At 39.5% G+C, this 17,674-nt stretch overlaps 1 protein-coding gene across 2 annotated transcripts in view; it reads right to left on the reverse strand.

Moving 5' to 3' along the window:
* LOC135251000 (protocadherin-9-like) overlaps nucleotides 1-9,098 on the reverse strand; it is a 176,521-nt gene extending 167,423 nt beyond the window's left edge. For both annotated transcript variants that reach the window (XM_064327918.1, XM_064327917.1), the window contains exons 1-2: nucleotides 8,229-9,098; nucleotides 4,585-7,722 (exon numbers count right to left, since the gene is read on the reverse strand). In XM_064327918.1, coding sequence (XP_064183988.1) covers nucleotides 4,585-7,617 — 3,033 coding nt within the window. In that variant the 5' untranslated portion in view covers nucleotides 7,618-7,722; nucleotides 8,229-9,098. The remainder of the gene's footprint in view (nucleotides 1-4,584; nucleotides 7,723-8,228) is intronic.
* Nucleotides 9,099-17,674: the final 8,576 nt, after the last annotated feature.

Below are 17,674 nucleotides of genomic sequence, written 5' to 3' on the forward strand. Positions count from 1 at the left end.
TTACTTATCATTTTGTTTTATTTTAATTACAAAAAAGATTTAAAAAGTCAAGAAACATTTTCTTCATACCACAATATTACTCATTTACATTCTATGTTGAAATTGATCTTGTGGGATTTCTTTGCTTGTTTTGCAGCTGTTTTTTTTTTTTTTTTTGCTTTTTTGTTTCTCTGAATGACAAATGCTTTCATTTAAGGAAATACATTTTAATGACAATTTGACTGAATAAGCGATTTTAAAATGACAGCGTTACAATGTAAGATTTATTTTTACTGTATAAACTATTTTTGTGAATGTCCTTCAGTGCATAGATGATTTAGTGATTAATTCTTTTTTCTTTCTTACAACTTTCTTCTGTTGTGGATGGCCGTCTCGTTCTCCCCTATGCTACTGGAGCACAGTTAACTAATAACAGTTGTGGTATATCATAAGTGAAGGCCTCAGAACCTGGCCACCCCATTTTGATAAGACAACATCGATACTGAAATTAATATACAGTATTTGTTTTACTTAAATTTTTTACTTTACTGAATATTTGTTTAAGCTTCATATGGTAGCTCAGACATCATTTCTTTCAAAGTAAGAAGGCCAAGTGTTTCCTGTAAATTAGCAAGGCCTACTACTAGTCTTGTTCATTAATAGGAGATCGGTTTAATTTCTGTTCCCACAGTTTCCCAAGTTTCATTTACCTCAAACTCACACAGCCTCTGGTGAATGCAGACTTGTTTTATCAGATAGCTAATTTCAGCTTTATTTCAAGCCAAAATTCCAAAGCATAATTAACAGGTACACAATGTTTTAATTTATACTTTGCTCCCTGGACCACTGCAAATTCCTTGAATTTTTATTTTTTAGTTCAGCTTTGTTTCTGGTTTTCATTTTTCTTCTCTAAATTCTTTATATAAAGCTACACTAGTGAACAACAAAGGAATCAAAAGGAGAAAAAGGTTTGATAGATCATTCATTGTCCTGTAATGTGAAGTCTGGCAAACATCATGTGGAAATGTTCCTTTAATTTATCTTGGATGTCCGTCTTCAAATTAAAATTCTCATCTTGAGTTAGTACATGACAGCTATGCTAAATTCAGGCAATAATGTGTTGGACCTCTATAGCTAGCTAACGGCCAGACAGCCTTCAGATACTGTTGAACAACAGGTGTTCGAAAGGATACTTCACAGAAGCATTTTTACAATACTAAAGTTAACCACTACTGGCTCTTAAGAACATGTCTTTCCTGGAAGAACCGATGCTTGAGGTTTCAACCAGCAACACCACATTAAGATATAAGGAAACACAGGGAGGATATAGTGTACACTCAGTAGTGCATATAGTTTGTACAGTATTTATAACTGGCTGTTGTTGACAAGCCATCCAACACCAGCAGAGTCACTCTATACAGAACAGTATTTTTCCATGTAACAACTATTCTTGACATAATGCTAATAGCTAAATGTCTTCATATGTGCATATTGTCAACAATTTATCATAACACATAATTCATTTTATAAGAGTTCAATAAAAGCCGATGATTGATTGGATATTATGGTGAAACTGAAGCGGACATACTTCCTTTCTACTACTCAGTAGTTATGTTGCTTGTGGGTGTAGTAACATTTCAATGGCCTTGTTCTACTTTCATACACACCACACCTTCATAATACTGATCAATGCACAAATGGTCAAATAACATTGCGCAATTGAAAAAAAGTAAATTCGGACCCAATGAGCAGATCAGTGGTAGGTCCATAGTCCTCTTAATTCCTTGCCAAATTCCACTGATACAGTGCATGCATTCACCTTTACAGACAGAGATAGATTTTGATTGATATGATGCTATAGTTACAGCTTCTGACCAAAATTGACCTCGTTAATTTAATGGCTGGATCACCCTGACAGACGTTCTTCTCACGTGACATATTGTTATATTCCATTAATCTTTTCATAATCCTCTAATCACATGTATCCACTGTCCACTAATCCCCTATTAACATGCCAAATAAACCTGTGAGGAATGACATATGTCTTGAGACACAACATTGGAGAGTAAGTATTTTACATTTGGTCTCACACTACCCCAGTTTGAGTGCTTCTATAACTGATTAACACTTAAAGGTAAATATCACTGGCTGTATGTGCCATTAGCAGTAGTAGCAGAGAATTCCACCAACCAACAGACAAGAGCAGAAAGTATTCCTCCTTTCAGTGATTTCAAATCACATAGTCTGACTAAATGTCAGTAATGCAGAGGACTATACAAAAGAATCCGGTATGTGACATCTTAAATAACGGTAAGGAGTAGCTACAATACTTCATGTGGCTCACTTATTAAATTCCCAGAATGTGAAAAAAACCCACTCTACATCAGCACATTAAATTACGATACGATGCTGCAATATATGGTTATTACAGAACCTTAGTGAATAGGAAAAAAAATAGCTAAATTAATCTTTTATTGCCATCGTTCTCAAGCTGGAAAGAGAGGATGGGACATAGGCTAACAGTCAACTAGAGTGTGGTCTTTGTTGGCTAATAAAACCAGGACAAAGTTTTAATGTCATGATCATTATAATACAGTTCACTGAAGGGCCAAGAAAAATGAATAGCTGTATCAGTGTGAGCAGAGTTAGGTGTAGGTAATAAAACATCTTGCGAAAAGCCTCTGGCTGCAACACAGCAGCTGTTAGTAAAAACCCTCTGATGCTTCATATCAGTGGGAAGCCATTCTTCTTTTAATACAGGAGCTCAAGAGCTAACATACGGTTCATTTTTGTGACAACAAAGGGTACACTGCACCAATTCTGTACCTCCCTCTCACATGGCGCATGCAAACATTTTCTATAATCCAACTACTAATTAATGATTGTATTAAAAACCAGAAATGTAATTACAGTATGTTCGGGATCTGCGGGGAACTTTGACAGACAAATAGATATTTTTTCTTAATATCCAAAAATATGGTCAATAAAAATGATTCATCATCCACACATTTCCCCCTTAAAAGCTTCACAATAATAATCGGACAGGCAAAACGCTACTAGAAGACACCACTAATAAAATGAATGCCAGTCTCATTGAGAACCACTCAAAATAACAGCCTTCTCTCACTGAATGGCACATTTCAGACACCTTCATACGATTACTAAAGAAATATGATTATTTAACTAAGGGGATGATATTTCATCCCCTTAGTTAGCAGAAAACAATGTCATGTACAGCAGTCATTTCTCCTGTGGCCTGCTCTATTCAGCTGCAAAAGGCCATTAGGAGAGATGTGCCTTTTTGTTGTTGTTATTGCTCTTTGCTTTTGTGGTCAAAATGTTAAACACAATCCAGACAGCACTAACTTAACTCTGCATCAATAAAAGTCACAGTGTCCTATGCTAAAAAGGCCAGATCTTATCATTTACAATGGATCCTGCCATTGTAAATCTGCTGTGCATTTACTCTGTCATTAGACATCAGTTTCATTGAAAGCAAGGGTGGGCCTGCCCCATCCCCTACTCCCATTATTGTACAGAGGTACTGTATGTTGGCTGGGTGCCAGACCATGCCTTACAGAACAACGATGCCATCTACAGGCAGAATTCCTAGGTGTTCAGTCAAATGAAGAGGACATATTCTATTTATCTCCTTAGCTCCACATTAAAAAAAGCTCTGAAATAATGATTTTACAATGATTCTTGTCTAGATTGGATACGTTTCAGGTTTCATTAAAGATTTAGATTCAGAAGTGCATTAGCATGGTTGTTAAGGATACGTATTATCATAGATGTGTACCTAAGCATATTTAGCTCTCTGAATAATCATCACTGCTCATAATTTTAGGCCAGGTTTACCCAGACGGGTGTGCTTGTTCTGATTTTGTATATCTGAACATTTCTCTGCGAAAAGTATATCAAAGAAAGGGGTGAGCTGATTCAAAATAGCCAAATTAAACTGCCATCAATATTTAATCTGAATATATATTCAGCACATTACACCACAGATATAAGAACTACATAATTATTTTCAAAAAAATAAATAGTTGTTTTTGAAACACATATGCGAATTAACTGAATTTGTTTCACTCACACATGCCAAATTGTTTAGTGCCAATTTAATCTAATTCAATGAAAACAAGTGGTAAACTGACTAGATTAGCCAGAAAAAAATGTTTCTTTCACAAATTCTGAAAGCAGTGCCTCTTTTCAGTGTGACAAAATGCACACGTTTCACCATCTGGTTTACAGTGCAACAAAATGCAAACAAAACCATGTAAATGAGTTCTCAGACCTTACAAATGAACCACCCAGCAAAAAAAAAAAATACTTTTTTTTCAAAATAAAAAAAAATGATGTATTAGTATTCAGATAACAAAATATATATGCATGTGAACCTTCAATCCAAAACAAACAACATACATAAAATATGAAGAGGGATTTTTGGTATAACAGGTCAACTATTCATGAGGAAAAACAAGAGGCAAGTCCTTTTTGTAGACATATAAAGCAGAGAAAATGACACATGAGGCAACTGGCACTTCAGTACTGGTGCACTGGACAATTATATGCAGTACTTATAGACCAGTAAAACTGCTCCTTTACCTGTCTGTTGTGCATGGGACCCCTTGTCTTGACCCCTCCTTGGGAACTGCATTCTGAGGCACTGAAGTGGTCAGAGCTAGTGGAGGATCGCTTGGACAGAGTATCACAACCCCCAACAAAGGTGTTGTCCAAGGGGAGCTCCTGAATGACGTGGTGTTTTTTCACAGAGACCGGAGAGTCAGCTTTGAGGTGGAAAGCAGACTGCGGCGAAGCAGATTTGTAGTGCCGAGCCAGGTCAGGGCTGCTGGGTTTAAAGGTGGTTGTAGGCACGGCGCTCCAGTCAAAACGCCCTATGCTCTGCTCCTCCAGCTCGGCCGGGAAGCTTATGGTGCCATTAATGGGTTCATGTACAGGGTCATCAGGCTTAGTCTCCCCAATGGTGACGAAATTTAACAAGGAGCTCTTAGGTGACTTCCTTTTCTTTCTTTTCTTCTTTTTGTTCTGTTTGCCCTCCTGGTGTGGGGACATCCACTCTGTGCCCTGTTTCTTCCTCTGCGCTGCTTTGAACCTTGAGGCGTGGCGACACCTTACCAGGACAGTGAAGAATATGACCACTATCACAACCATCGCCCCCGTCACGATAGCGATCATAATTGTCAAATAGTCCCTGCTCTGATAAGCCTGCTTGCTGTCACCAACGTTTCTATCCAAAGGCGTCTCCATGGTTTGCCGGATGAGGTCGTGGACGTAGGACACGTTTCCCACCGTGTCATTCACATAAAGAAAAACCATAATCAGGGTGTGCAAGGACTTCGGGTAACCCAGGTCACTGATGTTAACCACCAAGCGGTGAATGCCAATGTCAGTAAGAGCTGGCTTCTCCTCAAGAGTAATGTTACCAGTTACCGGGTCAATCCTGAACAAGCCCTTGCTATTCCCGTTTACAATAGTGTACTTCAACTCAGCATTCATCCCTGTATCCCCGTCCAGTGCAAAGACCTCCGCAACTACTGACCCGGGAATAGCAGAGAGAGGAACCAGTTTGAATGATGTGTTTGACGGAGGATAAATGACGACAGGAGAGTTATCATTGACATCAATGACATTAATGGTCACCTTTGCAGCTGAAGAACTGGGGGGCTGCCCATTGTCTTCAGCCCTGACATCAAAGGTGTAAGAGCTCTGTTGCTCTCTGTCAAAGGAAACATTTGACGTTATAACTCCAGAATAAGGGTCCAAGATGAAATTTTCATTGTCACTCAGTATCGAAAGCGTTACAGCAGCGTTCTCTCCAGTGTCGGCATCTGTGACAGTAATCACTCCGACAGTGCTGTACTTTGGCGAGTTCTCTGACACAAAAAACTGAAAGTGATTATGCGTAAACTTAGGGCTGTTGTCATTCTCATCCTTTATGGTTACAATTACAGCTGCCTGGCTTTGAAGTGGGGGTGTCCCATTGTCTCTTGCCGTAACAGTAAAAAGGAATCTCTCTTGCTCCTCTCTGTCAAAAATTCTTGAGGCAGTTAACACCCCTGTTTTACGATCCAGGTCAAAGAAGGAAGCATTGGGCCCCAGCTGGTAAACAATCTCCGCATTCTTTCCACTATCCTCATCGGTGGCACTGATAGTGGTGAGAAACGAACCCCGTTTATTGTTCTCCATAACGACTAATTCAATTACAGGCTGACTGAAAACGGGAGGGTTGTCATTTTCGTCTTCAAGCTTTACTCTGACTAATGCTGTCTGGTTTAAGCTCGGCTTGCCGGAGTCAGACGCGACAATTTTAAAATTGTACTCTTTGGTTCCTTCATAATCAAGCAATGAGGAAGTCTCCAACAAGTATTGGCTGTCATACACTGCCTTAAGGTGAAATGGGACATCCCTCTCAATAAAGCAAATTACTTTCCCATTGACATCTGTGTCCTTATCAGACACTGTGATGAGGGCAATCTTGGTATTGATAGGGTCTTTCTCAGACAAGAAAACTGTTCCATTAATTGGACTAATAATGTACCTCAGGTCTACGTTTGGGGGATTGTCATTCACATCTGTCACATTAATAGTTACTGTGGCTTTAACAGGACTTGAAGTGCCATCACTGGCCATCACTGATAATTTGTGAATGGCCATTTCCTCCCTGTCTAATGGTCTCTGCACTGTTATAAGGCCAGAGGTGGAATTCAACGCAAAGAGTCGTTTGGTTGCTGTGGACACCTGAGCACCAAAAGAGTATCTGACATCAGCATTGGCCCCAATATCTGCATCTGTGGCTAGCAGCTGTACCACAGATGTGCCCACAGGGGAGCTTTCTGGGATGTGGACCTCAATCTGGCTCTCCTTAAAGACAGGCTTGTTGTCGTTCACATCGGTTACAGTAACCTGAAGTATGGCAGTGCTGGACTTTTGCGGGTTGCCCCCATCTTCTACCTTAACCTTCATAACATATGTGTCCTTCTGTTCTCTGTCCAAGTTCTGCTGTACTATCAGCTGGGGCCACTTCTCTCCCTCTGGAGTTTCCACAATGTCCAAGCCAAAGGCATTCTGCCCATTCACTAGCTTGTAGCGCTGCACACTGTTAAAGCCAGTGTCTGGGTCAGTGGCCGAGGGGATGGCGAATCGGCTATTAATTAGTGTGTTCTCTGGAATGGAAATGTTTATGACCGGAGAGGGAAACATGGGGGCATTGTCATTGGTGTCCTTGACAATAATTTTAATTTTAATCAGCCTAAAATAGTCATTTGGTAGGATGACCACCTCAATCTCAAAAGAACATTCACTGTCCTCATAGGAGGGGCCAGGGCAGAGTTTTTCCCTGTCGATTCGGTTTGAAGTTGTGTAGATTTCTCCAGTACTACTTAAAACTCTGAGTAGAGGTTTATCTCCAGCTTTTGAAACCAGTCTGTAGACCAGATTAGCAGTCATTCCAGTTGCAGCATTTGTATGAGAAATGTTCAGATCCTTTGGTATGTTTCCAATAAGAATGTTTTCCTGCAACTCCTCCCTAATAGGGTAGATCAGCTCTTGAGTTACAGCAGGGTCTAGCCAAATGAAGGCAACCAAGGCAGCCAACAGGTAAAAATCCATAAAATTCATGGCAACTGATTATTCCTTTTCCACTTCGTATAATTGTTTCCCCCTATGCAATGGAGCTAGACCGCAGAATGCATGGCACCTTTGTAAGTACTTGCCAACAAAATCCTACAAATAAACAATAATTGCAAAATGTTACAGTCTGGTAACCATATTACTTAAATATTAATTTCAATACAATCACTTAAACTTAACATGTATTTATTGTCCATATATATATAGATGTAAATGTTTTGGGTAATTACTTTGCTAACTTACTTTTCTAAAAAAAAAAAAAAAAAAGCATGCAGCTTTGCAAACAATGTGGCTATTCCTTAAATCGTCGTATCATTGTAATAATTCCTTTTACTTCCAGAAGCTTTCACTTGAATAATCCTGCAGCAACCGGATGAGCCATTCAAATACTAAATAGCATCTTTCAAGACAGCTACATGGTACACTAGTCTTGAAACGGCTTTGTAAAATGACATGAGTTAACAGTACGTTATTTACTTAATCGGGAGAAAATTATTAATGATACTTTGACAAACCAGGATCTCAAACTTACAGTGGCTAAAGGTAGAACACATTAGGATTCTGATATGCTGAATAAAACGTAGGCAACATTTTCTTACCCAGGTTTTGCTCTGAAGGAAGGTGCTGTTAGCGCGTTTATGTTTCAAACAAGATTTATGTTGCCGACTAGCCTACTGCAGTGCCACATCACTCATAAAATCCATTTAATTAAAGAAGCAAAAATACAAAACATAATAGTTGTACCATTCCAACAATATTAAGATCCTCGATGCGCGAACCCAATAGGGTTAATAAAAAAAAGAAAATCTATATTCCATCGAAAAGACAGCCGTGGTGGGGTCGAATGTGGTCGTTCTGGTAGTAGATTGTACAGAATTAACACTTCGTCACATATTTTAACTCTCTGGCAGTAGCAATTCTCAGATGAATAACGTTAGTTAACTACGTGTAGCTACTGCGGTTGTCCGATCCTCATCCACTAACAGAATCAGGTGATCAGCACACGTTATGTTCCTTTGGACAGCCGAATCCACGCAGTCACACCGCATCAGCGTACATTGTAGAATCCCGTGTTTCGGTTACTATGCAACCTGTTTTACTACTATTCTTGAAATAAAGGCGTCACTCTTACTTTTCCTACTGCATAGAGGATGCATCAGTTTCACTCATCCAGATCTTCCATGCGCACAGTAAGCTAATATAGACCTATTTCAGAAAAAACTCCGCAGTTTCAAGATTGAAGTTTGCTACAGTTCACTTGATCACTTGGTTTGTGGGTAACATGTAGCCTGTACATTTACTCGGATAACGTAATTGCCCAACTGAGGGCAACCTTTCCCCTTGTTCTGTGTCTACTCAGAACTGAACATCTTGCAACTCTCAAAAAACCGGGAGAGAGGGGGGAGGCGGACGTTGAGGAGGACAGGCGAAGGAGGAGAGCAAATCCTACCAAACACGCCCCCGACAACAATCGTTGGATCCCTTGTATTTTAGTACAAGGGCGAGGGGAGGGGCATGAGTATGATTGGATGAAATACATGTCAGTGCACGCTCAAGTTCCTGGAGACCCGTCTTAGCAGCAGCCAGCCACCCTGGTTGCATTGCAGATACCTTTAACTGACTTATTCTTGGAAGTGGACCACATTCTCTGTTCTTTTGGAAAATTTATTTGAGATTAGTTTAATATGCGACGGTAAAAAATAGCGTAGATGCAATGTGTTCAAGAACCTATAATTGTCAAAGGCTGATAGAACTAGGCTACTTGCAATAACATTCATATTCCGGAGGACTGCTACTGGTAGGCGTTGTAATCATTGCAGTAGCCTATCATTAAAACAAATAAATAAAAAATCAAAAGCGGCCTGTTTTTCATGTAGGCTACTAGTTTCTTACCCGATTGTACAGCTGATCTTGGAAGCACTATCTAGCTACGAAAATGAAGTTTTCGCACCCTTCCGTAATACCACAGGCTATACGGGGTAGCTAGCCTACTAATAAGAACCAAAGCAGGGTAACAGCTAGATACAGGCTAGGTTTTGTGTACAGTAAAAACTTTGTTTTCGCTTTTCAGTTTGACAATGTGTTAAGCGAGCACGCTGCGTTTTAATAATATAAAATCGTGACTCGCGTATCTAAACCAAGAACAGTTTAGCGCATGGCATTTAAGCCACCCAGGCGTTATCATACGGTGAACATTTTCTGTCTCCGACAGTTTCCCATAACATTGCGGTAAAATTACAATCTACGCCTAACTCCTTAGTCCATTCAACCCAAACTATGCTCGTAACAGTTGCGCTGTCACAATAATAAGTTTATTGACATCTGAAAATGTTTTAAGACAGATGTGGAAAACAATCTAGTTGTATGCTAACAAATACAATTTATAATAATAATAATAATAACAACCCTATTTTGGAATCATGTCCTGGAGCAACATCAGTTGTGTTTCAGGCTGATGGGCATCTAGGCTGCATTCTAGTGTAAGGTATACAGTACCATCTAGAGGTCTAAAGTGGAAATTCTAATTGTGCATGGGTGAAGTGTCATGTCTGGGAAAAACTGATTAGATAAAAACTAATACAGTAGTGATAACCCTTTTAACAGACAGCACTTAGCTTTTTTGTGAAGAATGGCTGTACTTTGTAAAAAGCCTGTCCACGTAGTGTATACATAACAATGACAAGTTATATGGACACTTCCAGTGTAAGGAAGCTTCAATCTAAGTTAAATTAAGACATTCACATTTAGGTGAAGGCACAAAAGGGTGTATGAAGAACACTAATAAGTTAATTACAATATGATAATGTTAATACTATACATGACAGATTCCATATTAATGTATGTAAATACACACTCGCATGCAAGTGTCTGTATGCTGTTGACCTCATCTCACTCATCATGCAAGATTCAGTCATTAAGGACCAATTTCATCTCCCACTCATAAAATCAAACTCATATCAAATAAAATCTTGTGAGCAGCAAATATTATTATTCTTCTTATTCTTCTTATTATTATTATTCATTTAATGCCCCACATTCCTCCTAATAGTACTTGAATTTTTACATATTCTAAAGATAAAATGCTTTATTTTATTGCAGGGTTGACAGTGTGATAACATTTTCAGCAATTATTAATATACCTGCATATCAGTTTCAGCTGCGTAGAGGATGATTATGTTAATGATGTACACCAGATCCCTTGGCCCTGTAATATCTGCCCATGGCTTGTCCTATCATTCCTATGCCGACGACACGCAACTCTTTCTCTCCTTCTCCCCATCGGACACACAGGTCCCTGCCCGCATCTCCGCTTGCCTGAGGGACATACAGAGCTGGATGGACAATCACCACCTGAAGCTCAACCCGGGAAAGACGGAGCTAATCTTTATTCCTGCTCTATCCTCTCCCCTCCTCGACTTTTCCATTTCCTTAGGGGACACCGTAGTGACATCATCACCCTGCGCCAAGAATCTCGGAGTGATGATGGACAACAGGCTGTCCCTCTCCAACAACATTGCAGCAGTAACCCGGGCATGCAGATTTTTCCTATACAACATCCGCAGAATCCGCCCCTTTCTCACCACCTACTCAACCCAGCTCCTGGTCCAAGCAATGGTTCTATCCCGCCTGGACTACTGCAACTCTCTTCTGGCTGGACTACCGGCATCTGCCACCAGACCCCTGCAGCTCATTCAGAATGCTGCGGCTCGTCTGGTCTTCAACCTCCCCAGACACTCCCACGTAACTCCCCTGCTCACTACCCTCCACTGGCTGCCTGTTATAGCTCGCATCAAATTCAAAACATTGGTCCTAGCATACCAGGCAGTCAAGGGATCAGCCCCAGCATACCTTCACAAGATTTTCAAACCCTACATGCCAGCCAGATCCCTCCGTTCTGCTACCTCAGGACGCCTAGCACCTCCCCCTCTTCGCACCTGCACTTCCAGAACACGTCTCCTGTCTGTTCTGGCCCCACGATGGTGGAATGACCTCCCTGTGGAGGTCAGAACAGCTGAGACTGTGACCCATTTCAAACGACGACTGAAGACCCACCTCTTCAGGCTGCACCTCTCCCCATCCCTCCCTCCCCCCTGTAAATGATTAAACTTAGGGTTGTAACTAGGCAGCTGTTTCATAGGTGACTTAGTTGATGCGCCTGTCTTAACGACTACTTGTATTTTTATTTATTTTTCCATAGATTGCGTTGTTGCCGTTCTCGTTGTTAGTGTTAATCAGTTTAACCATCAGGGTCCAAGTTGAACTATGCGGTTGTTCCCTGTACTTGGACCAGTACTTCTCTCTAGGGGTTTCGTCATACTTGTTCCTGGTTATGGTTATACACTTTGTTGTACGTCGCTCTGGATAAGAGCGTCTGCCAAATGCCTGTAATGTAATGTAATGTAATGTAATGAATTTGCTAAGTTCACTCCAGTTTTAGCTATTTTCCATGATGGTTCGCTGATGTTAGAAAACATGTTTTATACGTGTAAATTGTTGAACAAGGCTACCCTGTATCCTACAGTTACCCGACACACCAAGCCCCAATTGGACAGACTGGAACGGCAAAGGGGGTGGAAGGGTCCACAACATGTTACATGTTCAACAAAAAGTTGTTCAACGTCATAGCCATGCCGTCTTTCACCAGAGATTTAAAGTGAGCACTTTTCTGCCCTGTCCCGCCCTGCCCCAAGGTGCTGCTACGCAGTCACAGGAAGTTTACACACTTAGGTCTTGTGAGAAAGATGTGGGGGATAGCCATCACAAGGATGTCACGCTAATGAAGGCATATGTTTATGCCAAGCCCTTTTAACATTTAAAAGCCTGACCGGATCTAATGATCTTTTTGATATCTGAAACTAAAATATTACTAGTCAAAATAAAATTGTAGATATCTTGAACTGGAGTTATGACTGGTCAAAACTTAAATGGAGATATCTGGAATTTGACTTATTACTAGTCACAAGTTTATGATATCTACAAAGAAGTTATGTATATCTTCAAAGCAGATCGATCTTATTTTGGAGATATGGTCAATTATCAATCTGATTAGTCGGTTTGATTAATCTGAAGTGTCTTTGTCAGGGTTTTCAATGCTATGGCCTGTGCATGAAAGGAGCTGTTAACTATTAATACAGAAGATTGACTGTCTGCAACATGATTGTTTTGCCATCTCTTTCCACTTCATGCCATTTTTTTTTTACTTTTCTTTGCAAAGAACAGCCACTGCCATTTCTTCAACCAAAATGGATTGCACTAGGTTTGCAAAATATTTGATTTTACATTATATTTTATTTGCCAGTCAACGTAAAAGGACCCAACAGGAAAGGGCCATTCCATGACTAGCAGAATTAAAGTCAGGGGAAGGTCAGAGAGATTTCAAAGCTTTTTTTTTGTGAAAAGAGCCGTGTCTGTTCAAGTTAGCTAGCTACCAATAGTTAAGTATTGTTGTGCATATGAATGCAAAGAAACCCTGGGTATATTAGGATTCATTCATATTATAGCCCCCTTCCGAATTCAGATATTTCTGTGTAGATACAATTAATAGAATTTGCATACAAAACATATAGGCTAACCCCTAACCAACAGACAAAAATTCTACCCACAGCAACACTTCAAAATGAATCCAATTCCACAGAAAAACTGTAAAGTTGGCAACACTGGCACAAGGTTCATTGTTGATTGGTTCACGGTGTGAAGCGGTCTTCCTCTTTAATTGGTTCATGTTATAAACCATTTATTTCTGAAAACAAAAAGTGGGTTCGTATCCCATGTTTTTTTTTGTTTTTGTTTTTTTTTTTTTAAATCGGGGATTCAAACAGAGCATGCGAGGGTATAAGCACAATGCATGGTGCTCGATTTCTTTCACAGTAGCTCTTTTTATGACTGCTACCAATTAAGCATGACCGTTCCCTGATATCTTTCTAGAAATAAAGTTACTAATAATACTAATTGAATTGCTGATATCAGAATTTTAAAGTCTTGATGTGCAAAAGTTAAAAATATGTTTTAAACATAAAAACTGTGGCTTCTGTTTACAGTTTTAAATTGTATTTTTTACTTTTCCATTTTGCTTAAACATTAGCATGAATTTTGGTAGCCATGGTTTAAGTGACAAAAGCCACCGCTTGTCAGCGTATACTCTCTACAAGATATGCCTTTCTGAAAACCACACAACAAGACTACCCTAGTGTAAATGACTCAACGGGCATTGTGCTGTCCCAGCGAGCGCCAGGTCTGAGAAAGCGAGGAACTGACCACATGACTATCAGTTTACGGAACACACTGACACCCTCCATCTGCCAACCTGGCACCTCTTAATAAAATGAGTCAATGACACCAATGCCGACCCTCTTAAATACAAACATGACTGAAGCAGGCGAAAGTATGAAGAAATTCAAAATTCATAAAGCTGTAAAAAGAGAAACTGGCACACTGTGTCACTGTAATGCGTTTTAATTGATAATTACATGTTGAAAGGGTAAAATATAATAATCATGAGTAGTATACTATTTGGTATATTGTTTAACAATTTGTTGAATGTTTCATTCACAACTGGACACCTGAATAACCGTGTCTAAACTGTGCTATGCATTCTACGGTAACAGGCAATGTTTATTCTGTACACATTTGATTTATAATCCGTGTTTTCTTAGAAACATGTGTACAGAACTAGCGGTATCAAAAGTAGATTGGCATAGCACTCAGTTCACTTTTAAGTAATTTCACCATGATGTTCTATCATCATAATTCAAAACCTTTTCAAAAGTACTTTTCCAACTGTTGATACAAGGCTATACTACAGTTATGCATATAGTAAACTTGCACACAGTTTAATGTCATTTAGCTTGCCATCTAATGGCGTAGACCTTTATACCATTGGTTGAGGATATACATCTGGATATTTAACTGGAAAAATTCAGGTAAAGTACCTTGCTCAAACATGGCAGCTCTCCACTGGGAACTCACAAACTTGGAGTTACAAGCACTCCATTGCCAATCTACAGTAATGTCCATGAGATATTGGTGAAAAGCTTGATGGGAATTTGTATTACACATGGTATATCAGAAGAACTGATTGCTGAGCACCACAGAACTGTACATTATACGTTATAGAATGTACATTCTATAACTTGTGAAAATGAATCATTCTATTGGTTAGAAAACTGCTACAACAAACATAAGTTAAAACATAAGGGTTTAACTAACCAGAGTGAATTTCTCCTTTAATGATCTGAAAAGGTGTATGCTTAACATATGGTATGGCAGTAAACCAGATTGAGCATATGGTATGGCAGTAAACCACAGCTCTGTCCAGTTTTCCCTTAAACCAGCACAAAATAGTTCTCCCTACTTTTTTAGCAAAATCAAATTCCACCATGTCACATCCTGCTGACAAAAGAAGAAATTCCTTCAAAACCAAACCTGCATGTTCTGTACCTCCAACACCACAATGTTACAAATCACTCTGTCAGCTTCCTTTCACAACCACTACAGGTAATACTAGTACACATCCAAGGCACTGTGAAATGGATTACCTCAAGCACGCATTACCATTTTGCTGGAACACCTGTTTCTCATAATCTGACAGGATGATGTACCTTATTAGCATCATGGCATCCACCTCAAAGCTCATTTTACATGGATGTGGGAAGGGCTGACTGGAGGATAAGCCAAGCAGCTCACTCTACCACCTGACTGAGTAGCCAAGCACAGCCTGCAAAATAAGAACTTTTAGTAATGCATATTAGGGTTGCACAGTATCATTTTTTAATGCCCCGGTATGCTTTCTAAACAATACTCTAGGGTAGATGGTATTTCTGGTATTTCTCATAAATCATAGGTTAAGCATGCATGCGCAGCAATTAGTTCTCACATGACGGGTGGAAGTAAAAATTACGTGACAAAAATGGCGACGATGAAAGTGAAAAGGAATTGATACATTTGCAGCTAAATCATAAGAATTCAGTGGATGAAAGTGGTAGTTATTTTAAAAAATCAATGAAAACAGGTTTGATTTGATTAACTGTTTAATCGTTCACCACAACTGCTCTACCTATTTATTGTTTAATGTGCACATTGTCTGACCTTTCATTGTTTTTTGATCCTGTCAATCAAAAAGCCACAACCACCTAATTCCAAGTTTTCTGTTGCCGAGTGCTGAACTTTAGCAGGCAAATCATCTGATGCGACCGCAGTTGCCACCTCTGAACCATCTCCATTCGAGAATTCACTACACTACTGGCTTGTGTATTTCTAATGAAAGACTGCAGCCAATCAATCTGATACTGTATCACATTGTGACTAGAATGAATGAGCACAGTTCTTGCATTAACAAAGTTTTGTAGGACAAAAAAAAAACATCCAGAGGGTATTGGTATTACATGACAATGTCCATAATGTAATATGTATTTTTTTTTTTTTTTAACATTGGTGCCAGATTTCAGTGCACAATCCACATGGGATAAACCTATTGCCTTATTACACCTCAAAATTACTGAGGGGCATTTCAGACTTTTCCTGACAGGTGTCGCTATGTAATCTGCTCGGCACACCGATTAGCTCAGGGTCCTTGCCTATTTTTGTTGCATAATGACATAATGTGACATATCACATTTTGATAGCTGTAGACTTGTGATCAGGCTCTGAAAGTGCATTCCTGGCTAACAATGTATGAAATCTGAGGCTGGCTTTGAAAGCAATAGAACAGAACAAGTCATTTGCAAATTTTTGTAATAGTGTATAATGGACACAATTTTTTCTTTGTGCTGGGTACTATTGCAGGGTTCGTTGAGATTATGGGCTGTATTTTATCGATCTTAGGGTGTGTCCAAATCCACTTCTGCTAGTTTAATGGCAGATAGTTTGAGTGCAAAAGTAAGGGTGAAGCCACAAATCCTCAAATGAGAAGCAAACTTTAATCACCTCCATTAATTTTCAATGAGAGCCGATTCTTCGTATCCGCAAGGTATGCTGGGATTGCTGGAGGTGTGAGGCAAGCCGGCGGAGCTACCCAGAAAAACGGGGAACATGGTGCGATAACCCATGCGATGTGTAACACTGCTTTAAACAGAAAGCACGCCCACAAATAGCCAATTGTGGAAAACTAGCTAGGCAAACTCGTCAGAGGATGTGTGGCATTATCCTAAGGCATAAGGTTCAAATGGGCATCAGGTACTAGGTGCTGAGTATCTTCTCTGGTGATGCTCTTCCAGGCCTGTATTGCAGCCATCTTCAGCTTGTTTCAGGGGCTACTTGCCTTAGGATTTCTCTTCAGCATATGAAATGCACGTTCAATTGGATTCAGGTCCTTTTTTTTTTACTGCATTTTCTTTTGTACTTGTTTATTTGAATTTCTGTTGTATGTGTTATCAGGGTATTGTATGTGTTATGTTCTGTTTGTTTTTGATGTTAATTGATAATATGCCCACCAGTTAATTGTCCCTTGGGGATAAATACAGTTTATTGAATTGAATTGGGTAGCATTAACATTGCATCCATTTATAGTTATTAGTTATATAGTTACGAGACCAGTTACATTACATTACATTACAGGCATTTAGCAGACGCTCTTATCCAGAGCGACTTACACAACTTTTTTACATAGCATTTTTTTTTTACATTGTATCCATTTATACAGCTGGATATATACTGAAGCAATTTCGGTTAAGTACCTTGCTCAAGGGTACAACGGCAGTGTCCTACCCGGGAATCGAACCTGCGACCTTTCGGTTACAAGTCCAGTTCTTTACCCACTACACTACACTGCCGCCCAGATCTTGGGCAGTAAGTAGTGACCTCACCACAAAACTTAAATGTAGGTGTCCTATAAATATATTAATGATGGCGACCTGTATATACACTATTTATTCTCAGATGTACTCCAATGGTGTTCATTTTATATAATTTGAATGAAAACTGAAAACATTTTTAGACAACTGTTTTCATTGTTGTTCTCAGTAAAGACAAACATCTACTAAAAAATGGCAACCACACCAGAAGGCTTCTTGTGGGTGGAGGCATACAAAATAGGTTACAGCACCTAAAA

Source organism: Anguilla rostrata, chromosome 3 (genome assembly GCF_018555375.3).
Source record: "Anguilla rostrata isolate EN2019 chromosome 3, ASM1855537v3, whole genome shotgun sequence".
Classification (NCBI taxonomy): Eukaryota; Metazoa; Chordata; class Actinopteri; order Anguilliformes; family Anguillidae; genus Anguilla; species Anguilla rostrata.